Source organism: Cladophialophora yegresii (assembly GCF_000585515.1).
Source record: "Cladophialophora yegresii CBS 114405 chromosome Unknown aczIN-supercont1.6, whole genome shotgun sequence".
Classification (NCBI taxonomy): Eukaryota; Fungi; Ascomycota; class Eurotiomycetes; order Chaetothyriales; family Herpotrichiellaceae; genus Cladophialophora; species Cladophialophora yegresii.
Genome location: NW_006913050.1, coordinates 816,441 through 830,950, shown reverse-complemented (window position 1 = coordinate 830,950; position 14,510 = coordinate 816,441). Strand labels below are relative to the sequence as shown.

At 53.6% G+C, this 14,510-nt stretch overlaps 6 protein-coding genes across 6 annotated transcripts; 2 read left to right on the top strand and 4 right to left on the bottom strand.

Annotated features, from left to right (window-relative positions):
• Positions 1–1,115: 1,115 nt before the first annotated feature.
• A1O7_08310 (acetyltransferase) lies at positions 1,116–3,446 on the bottom strand (the record flags this gene model as incomplete). Its single annotated transcript, XM_007762303.1, has 1 exon — positions 1,116–3,446. The coding sequence occupies one exon, from the start codon at positions 3,444–3,446 to the stop codon at positions 1,116–1,118; it is 2,331 nt and encodes a 776-aa protein (XP_007760493.1).
• Positions 3,447–5,384: 1,938 nt separating this feature from the next.
• Positions 5,385–6,267, top strand: A1O7_08309 (U2 small nuclear ribonucleoprotein A'; the record flags this gene model as incomplete). The annotated part of the gene is made up of 3 exons (XM_007762302.1): positions 5,385–5,463; positions 5,547–5,848; positions 5,902–6,267. 3 exons carry the CDS (start codon positions 5,385–5,387, stop codon positions 6,265–6,267), a joined length of 747 nt encoding a protein of 248 aa, XP_007760492.1.
• A 208-nt stretch (positions 6,268–6,475) lies between these two features.
• On the bottom strand, positions 6,476–7,452 carry A1O7_08308 (uncharacterized protein; the record flags this gene model as incomplete). Its single annotated transcript, XM_007762301.1, has 3 exons — positions 6,476–6,766; positions 6,819–7,045; positions 7,200–7,452. 3 exons carry the CDS (start codon positions 7,450–7,452, stop codon positions 6,476–6,478), a joined length of 771 nt encoding a protein of 256 aa, XP_007760491.1.
• Positions 7,453–8,364: 912 nt separating this feature from the next.
• A1O7_08307 (uncharacterized protein) lies at positions 8,365–10,353 on the top strand (the record flags this gene model as incomplete). The annotated part of the gene is made up of 2 exons (XM_007762300.1): positions 8,365–8,901; positions 9,010–10,353. 2 exons carry the CDS (start codon positions 8,365–8,367, stop codon positions 10,351–10,353), a joined length of 1,881 nt encoding a protein of 626 aa, XP_007760490.1.
• A 573-nt stretch (positions 10,354–10,926) lies between these two features.
• On the bottom strand, positions 10,927–11,442 carry A1O7_08306 (uncharacterized protein; the record flags this gene model as incomplete). Its single annotated transcript, XM_007762299.1, has 1 exon — positions 10,927–11,442. One exon carries the CDS (start codon positions 11,440–11,442, stop codon positions 10,927–10,929), a length of 516 nt encoding a protein of 171 aa, XP_007760489.1.
• A 1,082-nt stretch (positions 11,443–12,524) lies between these two features.
• Positions 12,525–14,324, bottom strand: A1O7_08305 (uncharacterized protein; the record flags this gene model as incomplete). Its single annotated transcript, XM_007762298.1, has 1 exon — positions 12,525–14,324. The coding sequence occupies one exon, from the start codon at positions 14,322–14,324 to the stop codon at positions 12,525–12,527; it is 1,800 nt and encodes a 599-aa protein (XP_007760488.1).
• Positions 14,325–14,510: the final 186 nt, after the last annotated feature.

Sequence of the window (14,510 nt, the reverse complement as noted above, 5' to 3'; positions counted from 1 at the left end):
GGAGGTTGGAGCGCATGTACCTGGGGTCCATTCTGGGGAAGCGAAAACATTGGATGTGCTGTATATCACACCCTGAAAGGGTAAGAGGCTACAATGTGGCACACATCCTTGGCTGGGGAGCTTCTCTTTGGACTTCGTGCACTGTAATTCGTGGATGTCCGCCTCCTCACGAATACCAAGAAAATAAGAGCGGAGTCTCCATAAGACAGACTTGCCGGGCGCATTGCCAAGACGTCTTACAAGGCTTGTCCAACGGGAATGTGCCGTGCCAACCGTAGCCACGTCTGTCGATATCCTTGGACAAGTCGGCCGCTGGTTCCTAGATAGATTGGCCCCGCAGATTAGTGTGTATCAATGAAGCCAACCTTGATGTATGCGGCCATTCTTCAATGTCCGAGTCGATAGGTGTTTGCGCGGCGCGAAAGGCTACAATACTGTCGAGGGCTCTGGTGCGTGGGACTTATGTCGTTAGCAGATCATCTTGCCTTTGAGCCGAGCCGAGGAAGCAGGATCTCAATGCTGACCAAGACTGCGTTGCCTGTGGTGCCCATCAAGTTCGCGCTCTTCCAAAAAATTCATGGTTAACGCTGGCAGCAAGTGGTATTCCTTCTCGGAATGTACAGACCCGATTCGTCGCCAGAAAGGACTAGTCCTCACATAAAGTGAGGCATATCATCCATATCCTCGCGTCAAGGCTGACAGAAGTCCGAGGAGGAAGTAGCTTCGGTACCGAATGCAAATGGCAACCCACGTGGGGAACCTAACTAACTGCTCGTCCGGACCTCATGGGCCCAGCAGTGGAGGACGGTCTTGTACCCTATCGCAAATTGGATGCCCGCCCAAAATGGCGCGTTGTACTTTGGTACATAGTTCCGGTGGAGGGTAAGTCGAAGGCGGATGAGCAGGGCGGAATGTGGAGGAAGGGGTTCTTCCCGACATCAGGGGGCTCCTTGCACTCCTCGAGGTTTTAGAGGACAAACTCTGGCACTCCTCCTCGTTCTCCGGGCAAGAGTTCATACTCTGCACAGGCCCCTTGAAACGAAGCGGCAAGCTATGCTGTGTCGAATATTTTCAGAGAGCTTGGTTTCTGGAGAGAGAGATTGGCCACATAAAGATCATAGTCTCGATCGTCGTCTGTGTTCCTTGACTGGGTCCGGCTGAGGCTGAACCAGGGTATGCTTGTCGCCAACGAATATCTGCTGGTTTAGCCTTGCGGCCAGAGAAAGCACACGTATTGAGACAGCTGCTTCGTCGCGCCTGTTCTTACCTTCACGCCGATACTGCGCAATTTTCTCGATAAAGTCCCACAGGCGTCCCGACGGCGTCAATTCGCCCGAAGAGCCATCCCTTTCGGGCGTCCACTCCAGTGCCAGTCGGACTGTGGGCTTGTTCCTCGCGTCCGGAGCCTTTGCGACCTGAATGATCCCTTCCTCCTGGAATTGGCTGTAGGCATTTTTGAGGGCTTCCTTGTTGACTGCCTCGAAATAAGACAAATCACCTTGATGGTACAAGGTCCGACCGGCAAGCTGCGCCATATCTTGAGCCTTTTGCATCTCGATCCATCCAACAGACGATCTTGTTGGAGGAGCCAAAGCCAGTAAGGACACTGCACCCAACCATGCGGCGTCGACGAAAGGCCAGATAAGGAAGCAATACAGGTCGTAATTCTCTCGGCCTGACCTCCGCTCTGCATCTGACAACCCGATCATTGTCTCGCCGCCCTCAGTTGCCGCTAAGACGCCGTCTCGTACCAAGCCATGCATGGCTTCTTCGAGGTTATATTGTAAACCCTGTCCCGCTGGGAAGATAAATTCGCCTCGGAAGAGCTGGGAAAGAAAGGTGACTTTGTCGATCAATTCAGCCTCACTCATGCGCTCATTGGCACTCCCTCCGCCCTGCTTGACCTTGCTGTACAACGCAGCCGCAATGAGGGCCTCAGAGATGAAGAGGTGGATGGTCATGTTCCTGTAGAATGATAGTTGAAAACGATCAACCGCGTAATATGTCTCTTCGGCCAGACCATCCACAGTGCCGACGAGCTTCGGTCCAAGCACTTCCAAAGCTCGTTCAGCTACATACGACGTGGTCATTCCCTTGAAGTCCGCGACCTTCCCACCTTTCAGTTTGATCCTTCTGGCGAGCCAGTCGACCCGCCTTATGAGCTCGGACTTCCCGATACCGCGTCCGCGAATCGTAAGCAAAACTGTCCCAACCAAGGCAGTAGGCATCACGACTGAAGCCGCATTGATATCAGAAAGTACTCGGTAACCGAGAGTGCGCAGCAGCCGGATTCTGCTACTCGCGTCCTGGATGACACCAGTATCAAGGGCTTGCCGTGCCTGTTGCACTTTGATGAAGTCCTTGAGACTCCACGGTTCATGAAATCTGCAGTCGATGCGACCGAGGTTCAACGACAACACGGAGGACGCTGAGATAAGGTCCGCAAGATTCTCTTTCCGTTTCGGTTTCCCGAGCAATTCGTTGACGTACGAGTCAACCTCTATAACCTTGTCGTACTGCAGGGAGACTGGGCATATCCAAGCATCCTCAGTTCGGCCTGAGAGTATAGAGTCGAGGATGAAGCTGAGGAACCCGAATTTCGGGCCAAGCAGTTTCCCAGTGCGACTTCTGCCTCCCTCAATAAAGCACTCCAAATTATAGCCTTGCTGGAGCATGGAATCGAGGTAAGCTTGAACCAAAGTTGTGTATAGCTGGTCATTTGCAAAACTTCTCCTGATCCACATGGCGCCACAGCTCTGGAGAAAACCTCCCAAAATCGGGATGTTGAGATTATCGCCGGCCACTACGACTGGTAACGTGAGACCTAGACGATAGCAGACCAACTGCAAAGTGACATAGTCGACGTGGCTCGTATGGCGCGGTAGGAAGATAATAGACTGATTGTTTTTGGCTGCTAGAGTTGCAACGTCTCGCAATCTTTGCACCTCCGACTCTGAAACATGAATTGCGCTGTATGCTCGGGTGAGCAATTGGGTGGCTCCATAGAAGGCTGTCCGAATGTAGGTCTTGCTCTCCATTTTGCACACCATCTTATCCAGCATATCGGCCGTGATCTCCAACAGCTGCGATGTGATCTCATGTCTTCGCTTCTCTCGATCGGGGAGGTATGTCGGGCTTGCACTGTCGAGGAGGTGTTCTTTTTCTTCAACCTTCAAGCGTTGCTCTGTCAAATCGACCACTTTCTGTCGCAGAAGCGGAGAAGACATTGTGGCCGCTTTGATCTTGGCCGTATAGCCAGAATAGAAGACGGGCTGTCCGATGGGTCTGTCGTATGCACGCCATCCGACGCCTCGAACGAAAAGCGAAATCTCGTGGGCGAAGTTGAAAGGGTTGGCGCGGAAGCGCTGCATTCGCGTGAGGATGCTGTGATCGGTCGACTCATCTTGGGAAGCGCCCTCGCCCTCAGGGCGGAGAATGTCGCCCATCAAGAAGGACCGACTGTTCGCAAGTTGGAGAGGGCTGGATGGGCGCAACGTGCAAGCCTACGAGTGTCTGCACGTCTCAACACTCGAACTTACCGAGGACGTGGAGAAGTTGCCCCATGTTTACTCCGTATGATGCACCACATGCACGTCACGGCTTATGTCAGCAAGAACCTCAGCCTGACGCAGCCTCGTGGGTGCGATTCCTGCATCATCTTCGGCCTTGTCCGGAGCCCTCTCCTCATCAAAGAATGGCTGCCTGCTTTTTGGAATGACTAGGCTGGAAATGACATTCGCACTTCGCTACTTCATCTCATTCCATAGCCTGGATAATGGACTTCGGCGTTACACATATGCCTGCCGAGAGTATTCCGGCAGCCTTCGTTCTGTCCAGACTTGCCCACCCCTGCAAGAGTTGACGTATGCCGCTTGGGAAAAGAACTCTGACGTAGTCCATCATGCGCGGCTCTTGACTGGACAGTTGACTTCTATCGCAGCCAGTTACAGATATCTGTTATCGCTCTTGCTCTTGAATATTATCACTCACTGACAATACTTATCCACAAAGCAAGAGACCGGATCTCATTCTTGAATAACAATGTCATCACTCGCCAACCAAGAGGGCAAAAGAGACAACCCGCCAGGTCAGAGCTCGTCGGGGGAGCATAGTAGCAATGTGGGAGAACGATATCTTGGGGGTACAAGCGGCGATAGCGGCCAAAAGGCAAGTAATGCACAGCCAAAGCGCTCTATGTATCCCGAGGCACCCTTAAATCAGCTGCGCATGCGACCAAAGGCATCTGTTTCAATAATCCATATGCATTTCGTGATCGAGTGTTTTCCGGCAAGGCTAGGTCGAATTTTTGTTTGTCTTCAGTAGCAACTGTCTGACGCTCTCCTGTGCCAGGCTGCCAACCATGACAAGGAGACGTCTTCCAGCGAAACATCAAGAACGTCGGATCCGCTGAAAGGGATAGGGTCTACTGATGAAGGCGGAGGTGCTGTCTCTGCAAATACCACTGCAGGCGAATTCGCTGGAGAAGGCCCGACTGGAGACACTGGGACCCAGCGATCGATGGCCGAAGGCGCACCACGTGGTTGATCTTCCGCCCAGGACGCATGCTATGTTGCGATAGACAAGTGTCCCAGAAGCTAGCAGGGTCGAAACGTCGTGCTTCGCTTTGAGGGCACACTGGGCACACTGTACGAAACTAGGGTGGTCGCCAATGATGCGAATGCGGTTAATACTTCGCTAGAAGATCAGTGCCGTGGTTGAAGTCTCCGTGTGAGATACATTTCATGAATGCTCACTCTCTTCATTTCTCTGATCACTCATATTCAAGCATGGTCTTCACGGGCTTGATGTTTGAAGGCAGGAGGAACCCCTTTCCTAGAACCTGTCCCCATCATCCTGGGGTGGTCATGGATGGACTTTCCTCTGTCACGAGATGCAAATTCGAGGAGTAGTATGGTAGCCACAATGCACCCCCAAGCGCCACATCCGATAATGACTTCGCCAAGTACCCGAATATTCCATCTCAAGACACCGACCGTAGAATGTTCTCAGGGCTCAGAGATTTCTTCCAGGTGAGAGAATAGTAGGGTGAAAAATGGGCTTCACGGCCCGCAAACTTTCGGAATTTTTGGCGCTTGGGGTGCTAAAGAGCAGTAGCAGGGAAGAGGGCGTACATGGATCGATGGAGTAGAGGTTCGAGAATGACTCAGAGGGAATGGACTGAAGAGAAAATGAAAGTGGCAGCCTTGGCAGGCACAAACTCCGGACGACAAGGCTGCGAATCGTCAGCCAATTACATCTCGGTCGCAAAATTATTGTGAACCCAAGTCAACGCAGCTCCTCTGCACACGACCATCTCGACATGTATCTTGCACGGTGCTGAGGTAGAAAGCAATACAGTATCACCACCGCCGGTACCTCTAGCCATGAGGCTCACGGCCGAGCTCATCCACAACTCCCTCTCCTACCTAAACCCATTGAAGGAACGAGAACTTGACCTCCGAGGTATGTCTGAGAAGAGCAGATGCTACACTTTGATTCAAGGGCATAGTTGACCACACATCCCTGTCTTTTTGCGGATCTTACAGGCCATAAAATCCCTACCATCGAGAATCTGGGTGTCGCAGGCTCGCAAGATGCCATCGATTTCACTGACAACGACATTACCACCCTCACAAACTTCCCTCTGTCCCCCAGATTAAACACGCTGCTGTGCGCGCGGAATCGAATACAAAATGTGGACAAGAGAATAGCGGAACAGCTGCCGAACCTCACGACCCTGGTCTTGACGAACAACCATGTCAGAGAGTTGGCCGATCTGGAGGGTCTGAGTGGCTGCGGAGCGTTAACTCATTTGAGTCTACTGGAAAATCCGGTAACAAAGAAGGAGGTGGGAGCAGCCTAGACTCTGAAGATGGACAAGCGACTGACATCGGCCTTCAGCATTACAGACTCTACCTGATATGGTCGATACCATCACTCCGTTTCCTCGATTTCCAGAAAGTGAAGGACGTGGAAAAAAAGCAGACCCAAGAATTGTTTGGTACAGCGGAAGAACCCACGGAGTTGGCGGCGAAGATCAAGGGAGTGAAGAGCCGGACATTCGACGTTTCGTCGGTCGGTGCTAATGGCGAGACTGCCCGTTCCCAGAAGGGCGTCCGGACGAAGTTGACCGAGTCGGAAAAGAGGAGGGTGGAACGTATGATTCAGAACGCCAAGAGCTTCCAGGAGATTGAAAGAATCGAAAAGGACCTGGCTGAGGGGAGGATACCTGCTGGTGCAGCTGATGCTGACAGGATGGTCTCATAGTGTGTAATGTGCACAGTACGCCATGCACACGAGGGTGGCAAGCCTTCCGCGCATTGACGGCAGGGTAATCGCAAGTCCGAGACTCGAACTTGGCTCGCACGCTTGACAAAGCTCATGTTTCCATATCCCAGAACGCTCTACGTCTATCGGTAATGCCAACGTGCTTGAAGGGGTCAACTCCCGGCATACAAATCCCCTGGACAGCCTACTATGGCTCCAACAAGAACTTCAAAAACGCTTGACTGACAATCAGGCCATCGTGCGGCTGGTCTACCTTGCCCATGTGTTCCTTGTAAGCCTTATCGTCGAAGATGCCGGTCGCATGACGGGTGTCGACAATCTCCCTCATGATTTCCTTGTTGAACTCCGGGTGTCCTTGCGTGGTCATGAGTCGTCTCGGCGAATACATGCCTTGAACCTTGCAGACAGGAGAGGAGCCTAGTTCTTCGACGCCTTCGGGGTAATAAAAGACACAATCGCGATGCATTTGGTGTATACGCTGTGAAACAGTCAGCAGTTTCGCGGCCAGCCCAGTCTTAGATACAACATACAAGCTTGTCAACGCCAAACAATTCCTTCCCTTTCTCAGACAGCTGGACATCATTTACCGCCGCCTCCCAGCCATCGGGATTACGTCCAACCTTGGCCTTCAGTGCGCGGCCGACAATCTGGTGCCCGAAGCAGACGCCTATTACTCGAACATTCGTTTCCGACAAGATCTTCGCCGTGTAATCGACCAGCTTGTTGATCCATGGTGTGTCAGCGAACGAGTCGTGCTCTATTCATATTAGTGTTAGCTGCCGTTTTGCTCACACTACACCCGGCAATCAATTGAAGATCTGCACAGGACACGACTGGACTGTTTCCTTGTCGCTTCCCGCTTGCATGGGCCGAGAAATCGCTCATCCACACACAAGGACAATACCACTCACTTGAGCCGGTGATAAGAATCGCATCAATGTCCTCGGGATCGGGATACTTGTCTGGATTCAGTTCAACCTGCCAGAAGGAAAATTCCAGGCCGCTCTCTGGATCCAAGTCCGGCCGATTCAATGCTTTTGCCCCTGACCTAAGCAAGAATTCAAACACACCACCATAGCCTTCGAATCTTTTCTTCGTCTCCGGCAAGGGCGTGTCGCACTCAAGCACCGCAATGCGCAGAGCGCGCTGGAGTTTGAGATTCATTTTGGTTCACGCTGCCCAGTGCTGTCAGCCAGACTCAAACTCCAGAAGCAAGGGCTATCCCACGGTAAAACCACATGCAAGATGTCCGCAACAAGGCGGCGGCGGAGCTTGCGGCATCGACAACTGATACCTAGATAGCGCGTCATTCGTGTCATTCATGTCACCAACGGCCAAACGGCTGAGTTGTGGTTGTCATTTGACGGAACATTTGTTTCATGCCGCACAAATCCGCTTCATCGCTCATGTTGCGGTTTCCATCTTCTTCACCCTGTCACCTTGTGTTCCTCATATTCAGGTCACTTCCGCTCCAATCAGCTAAGCTCACAGCAGCATCATCAGACTGTCTGGAGCTTTGCTCGGTGATCGACAGCAAGGGTGGCACGGCCTCCTCTGCCTATTAAAGTCGAGCAGCCACCACTCTTAGTCTCAGAACTGCCGGCGGACCTGCATATATTTGGTGGTCAGCCATGTACGATATATGCGCACCAAGGTCATCGGAGAAGGTATTTCTGAGATGAGGAACGTGTTTCCTGCCCGCCCGGTTACCCGTCTGATTATGTTGTGCTAGAGTACCAGGCCTTGAGCTATTATTCCAGTATTCCGGGCTGAGCACCAGATGCGATATGGTCAGCATCCTGTTGTTTTCAGCCTTGTTTACTATTACCGACCTTAGGCGAGCCTGACTACAGGCTCCCCTCTCATCATACAGGGTCATTCGTGGTATAGCGGCTTCGTACTGGGGTGGCCATATGACGTCTGACTAATCACCGGAGGTCAGTATAAACACCTAGGCATTTGCTTCAGGAGTCTGGGACAAAACACATTCTCCTCACCCAAGATTCATTCATACTCGTCTACCGTACCGACCAAGCAGAGATCAAAAACATCGACAGGAAGTCTCTGGTCGGCTCGATGAAGGCGACCAGTCCCACAGCCGACGTGATCGAGCCCACTTCGCCTCATGCGACCGAAACAACGACCCTGCTTCCCAAGAGCGATATTGAAAGCCCCCGCGATGTACCCTACCGGGATGTCATCTCGGGGCCTCGATTCCATTTTCTGTTCTGGAGCATTATGTTCGGCTGCACCATTGCATTCTTCGACACCACGCTGATGGCTTCGTCCCACCCAGTCATTACCTCTTATTTCAACGCGTCAAATGCAGCCTCCTGGCTAAGTACGGTCTTCTACTTGACCTCGACTGTGTTCCAGCCAGTCTTCGGACGTGTCTCTGATAATGTCGGACGGCGACCTGTGTTGCTGTTTGTTATTGTCGTGTTCTTCACTAGTACGGCTTGGTGCGGCGCCGCTGGGGACATTGGCTCGTTCATCGCAGCAAGAGCCGTAAGCGGAATAGGCGCTGGTGGCGTTATGTCGCTGGCCTCGATTCTGACAAGTGATATGGTCAAGATCGAGTACAGGGGCATCTATCAAAGCTATTATAATGTGGTGAGTCTGCGTGTGAGAACCAACTACCTTTTCCCACATCATAACACTGTTCCCCCGCTTGTGCCTCTCAATCATACCAGTGATTTCTCTAATACGTGCATATTGCAGGCATATGGCGTGGGAAATGGACTTGGTGCCGCTCTGGGCGGCTTCCTTTGCGACAAACTTGGCTGGCGCGCGGCGTTCTATGTACAGTTACCTTTCATTGCTGTGTACGGGATCCTCGCGATTCTCTCGTGCCCTGACAATCTAGGCCCCAATCTCGCGAAGACTCAAGGCAAGACCATCCGTGAAGGCTTCAAGAGCTTCGACGCCTATGGTACCATTGGCATGATTCTGACGGTGTCTGGGCTCATTCTTGGAGTCAACTTGGGCGGTAACGTCTTTACGTGGACCCACCCATTCGTTATCAGCAATCTGGTGGTGGCTGTCATTGCAGGCATCGGGCTGGTGCTGGTGGAACGTCGCGCTGAACGGCCCATCCTACCACTCAGGCTCTTCACGACCACACCGGTTGCGAATGTCATTGGCAGCAACTTCGTCGCCTCCATGACTGTGAACGCTGTATTGTTCAACGTCCCACTCTATCTGCAAGCAGTCCGACAAACGTCACCGACGACCTCTGGCTTCTATCTCTTCCCTCCCTTGGTCGGGGCCAGCATCACTGCCATCGCGGTGGGATTCTACATCACACTCACGAGACGGCTGAAGCCGCCCATGATTGCGGGGTCCATATCAGCACTAGGCGGCGCCATCGCTGTGACCTGCCTGTCGGCAGACACGCCGGGAGCACTGCTCCCCTGGCTGATCCCCTTCGTTTCGATCGGTCAAGGAGCCTTTTTCCCGGCCGCGACGATTGCAGTTCTAGCTCTGAACAGCCAAGAAGACCAAGCCGTGGCGACTACCACGCTCGGCCTCGTCCGCAGTCTGGGCTCCATCCTAGGCGTCGCCCTGAGTAGCTGGGTCCTGCAGAACGTGCTCCCCATCTACCTGAACAAGTACATCACCGCCGCGGATCCGACCACGAAAGAACACATCATCCGGACGGTCCGAGCGTCCATCCAATCCATCCGACATCTTGGCCCGGTCCACAAGAAACAAGTGATCACCGCGTACGCCGCCAGTCTGAGAGCGACCTTCATTGTGGCCATAGTGTTCGCAACGGTCTCCGCTCTGCTCATCCTGCCGGCGCATTTACCAAGGCTGCAGAGACAAGCAGACATGGACGATCCTGAAGACAGGGAGCCTCGCAATGAGCTAACGTCCGGTGTGGGAGAAGGTGATGACGACGACGGCGGCGGTGACGAGGACGAAGCAGAACAAGCCCTGCCAGTGACGCCGACTCAGACCATCAGGCGGACAATCACAGGCGGCAGTAGAACACTGGGCGGACACTCCACCTCGTTTGGAGAACCAATTGAGCGGAGAGCAAGCTTTGACGTTAGTATCTAGAGGAACGTACACGCAGTACCTTATATACAGTGAACATGGACGATGGACAGGTGTACAGGTTGCTGGCCAGCATCAAGAAGTCACGAGTACGGAGTACATACCTAGGTATTTCTCCGCACGCTTCAGGAGGACTTGAGCAACCGACCAGCGCACTACTTGACTCCTCGTCATCGCCGCACCCCCAACCACGATCGCCCACTGCATGTCCGCGGCAGCGGGGGAAGCCTTCGGGCAACTGACCCTCCTTGACCGGACGCCGTCGAGTACTTTCGAAAGCAGGCAGACAGGCAGGCATTCGGTAGGGTAGATCACGACGACCTTGACCTCCCGCTCCTGCCGAAATTCCAAGTCAGAGTACTCATGCGATGTAGGTGGGAAGGCTAGAGACATTAGACTTGAATCGTCAGACTGGCATCGTTCGCATCATTCGCATCGCTCGTACTGCTCGGACTGGATCATTCCATCGTATGAACATATAGGTATGTATCTATAAATCCCGCAGCTCAGCATCTACACCTCTCCAGGCAGTCCCATCACATCATACCAAATCCAACCAAATCAAATCAAATCAAATCAAATCAACAACCCCAACGCTACCAGTCCCACAATCAATCCCATCCCTAGCACGCTCCCTCCGACTTGCACCGCAGACGCTGCATTGACGGCCCCAATCTTGAACTGCAGCACAACGCCGTTTGTGAAATTCGTGGCCGCGCTCTCAAACGCCACGGTCGTCAAGTTTCCGCACGCGTCGTTGACGGTCTTATTGAATTGCCAGTTCGGCAGCTCGAGCATCGCCGAGTCGAGCGGTGCGCGGGCGGGATCGCCCCCTGCGGGCGACGCTTGGAGGTAGGCCGAGCGATAGGTCGCGTTGGAGCCGACGATCGAGAGGTTTGCGATCGTGCTGTATTGGAGGCAGAGAGGGTCGGAAAGGTTGGTGTTGGTGTTGGTTTGGCGCGTGGCGAGGAAGTGGAAGTGGCTTTCCGTTGGCACCGAAAGGGCCGTGGAGATTGTGAGGAGCGAGAAGAGGATGAGGAAGAGGGGGCCTATCGCCGTGAAGGGGAGGCGCGAGGGATGTGTTCTTGACATCTTGTTGCGGGGAGCTCGGTCGTATGGCGTGGTATGTATTGAATGATATGGTATGATGTGATATGCTCTGTTATGTTATGTGATGTATGCTGTTATGCTTCAAACACTGGGCGATGGCCTGCCATGCGAGAATGATGGAGTGGATTGAATGGAATGGAATGAAGCAGTGCAACCGAAGGTAGGGAAGGGCGAAGGCGATGGACGGAGGAGCAACCAGGCTGACGAAAGAGAAAGCGATGGGAGCAGAAGAGGAATATTGTCAGTTCTGTATATCAACGAGTGGTCAGGAGTCCTTGGTCTGATCAGAGCGGACCTTTCAAACCCCATGTCTGAGACCGGTCGCGCCAACGAATGCCTTGCTACGCTGTGAACGCCGGCTTGTCACAGAGCCGAAAAATCTGTGGCTCGCGGGGCCAGCAATAGAGGCGGTCATGAGTTGACGGGCGTTTAAGGAGCCAACGGTTTGATGTTGGCTGTTTCAAGGAGATCTGAAACGAGCGCGGTGTCGAAGTTCCCGCCGGCTTCAGTCCGGACTGACGACAGGCAGGGAAATGCATACCACATGAGCGACTGTGGAAACACACAGTATCAGTATTGTGGACAGTGCATGGCACAGAGAGGTGCGGTATGAACTCATCCGAGTTGAGGATGAAGTGAGGACAACGTGAAGAGAATCTGAGATGGAAGATCCGAGATGCAGTAGCCAAGGTGATGCACACTCTGATTGGCCCACATTGCGTGACGTGACGGTGGGGTCAGTAAGCGCTGCGCGCGGGGATTCGGCCACGATTCGGATTTCAGGGGCTCTCGATTTCTCCTCGACAAGATGCTTTTGCTGACCTTCGCACACAGCACCCAGCACACAGCACGATCGGTACTGTAGCCGAGTGAGTGATGGTCCCGCGTCCTCGATCTTCCGTACAGGGATCGTGGACGGAAGGTGCTCATGCCCATGATACCTCGTATCCCACCCGGCTATATGCAAATGTCGAAGCATCCGACAACATGCTGTGGAATAGACTTCATATATGCCATTATATTTACTTGATCTTGCCTGCACGGGGATCAACACTACATCTCTCTCAACTGCCCAACGCTTCACCCGCCCTCTCAAAGACGACCCGAAACTTCTCAGGCACATCGAACTTCCCAACCCTGACATCCACAAAATGCAGTCCTTTCCCTTCACAGAACTCTTCGTCGGCAAGCAGATTCTCCAGATCCCTCCACGTGCGAATGGTATAATTCCTCACAGTATACAGCTCGCCTTTCCTGACATTCTGTGACGTCTTGCTCCCCACTAGCTGAGCCTCAGTCGCGCCGAATACCCTAGCCAATTCCGTATACCTCCACGGCGCCAGATCGTTGTAATCCTCATGCATGCCATGGATCTGCCTCTCGTAAGCGTACCCGGCATTGTTGATCAGGAAAATCGTCATGGGGATACGATATCGGATGACCGTGCCGAGTTCTTGCGCCGTGACTTGAAATCCACCGTCTCCGTCAAGCAATATCGTGCGGCCAGGGGGACGTCCTTCCTGGGACTGGTACTGACGAGCGAGTGAAACGCCCATCGAGAGCGGGAACATATGGCCGATGGAGAACCACTGGCCTGAGGCTATGATTTGGGCGTTTGGCGGGAGGACGAGATCACGACCGCCCAGAATTGGCGTGGCGTTGCCTAGGATGACGGTATCGTGTGGCCTGAGGTAGGGCGACAGACGGAGGTAGAAGGACGTCTGGTCTATGGAATCGTCGAGGGTCACGCCGTCAGGTTTGGCGTAGGCGGGCGGTTGAACAGTGCGGAAGTCGCCCAGTGAACTCACGTCGGGAGTGGTGAGTCTCGAGCGGTCGAATTGCTCGGTAAGGCCTTTGAGGAAGCGGCTCAGGTCGATTTCCGCGACCTCTCCGCCATTGAGCCCGAGGATGTGGATGGTATTCCTGTTCAGTGTGATTATTTTGTGTTCCTTGGGCACGACTTTCCACGACAACGTCTGCGTGTCAGAGAACATTGGCCCAAAAGCGAGCACTAGATCCGTGTCGCGCACGTAGGGCATCGTATCGATCTGTCCCACCGGACCGGAGTGCACGCCGTAGAAGTTCGCGTGCGAGTGATCGACCATGTTGTTCCCTGAGGGCATGCACATGGTCGGTATCCCAGTAGTTTTGACAAAGGCGTTGATCTCGTCGCGCAATGCCCGAACGCCGCCTCCACTGTCGACCAGCAACAGCGGCTGTCTTGCGTTGTAAATCCTGTCGAGCACCTCCTCACGCAGTATTTCTTCCTCGCTCTCATTCCCAACGGTTCCTTTCGCCACGTCGATCTTCTCGTCCAATCGCGCAGCGTCGACCTCCTTGCCAACCATATCGGCAGGCATCTCGACGTAAACGGGCCGTGACTCCCGTAGACTCGTGGCGATGACTCGATCAACTTCGTCCGCCGCCGTGCTTTCATCAACAAGATTCGTCTGCGCGACAGTAACGTGCCTTGCCATCGCAGCGAATACTCTTGGCCGTCCGTTCCCCAACGTGTGATGCACGTTCTTGCGTCCATCCTGTAATCGCCGCTGCGGCGTGCCCACGATGCTCACCACGGGCACCCATTCCGCGAACGAGCCCGCGATGGCGTTGATCGCGGACAACTCACCCACGCCATACGTCGTCATGATCGCACTGAGACCGTGGACTCGAGCGTATCCATCGGCTGCATAGCCGCCGTTGAGTTCGTTGCAGGTCCCAATCCATTTCAGCCCCGCTGGGGGCACGTGGTCCAGTGCCTTGAGGGTAAAGTCCCCGGGCACGCCATAGATGGCTTGCACACCTTGTTGACGTAGGCGGGTGAATAGATATCTCGCTAACGGGATCTTGTTGCGGCCTACCATTGAGATGGAGATTGGAGGCCGGAGTTCTGATTACGGCACGATAAAAGGTTTCCCCAACACAAACAAGAAATCAACGAACGTCCAAAGGAAGTATACAAAGTCGTTGGAACTTCGGTCAAAGGATCGGAAAGAGCAAGGCCAAGCTCCTAGTCAGGCAACCCTTTGTCGACACCATCTGGTAGGGTA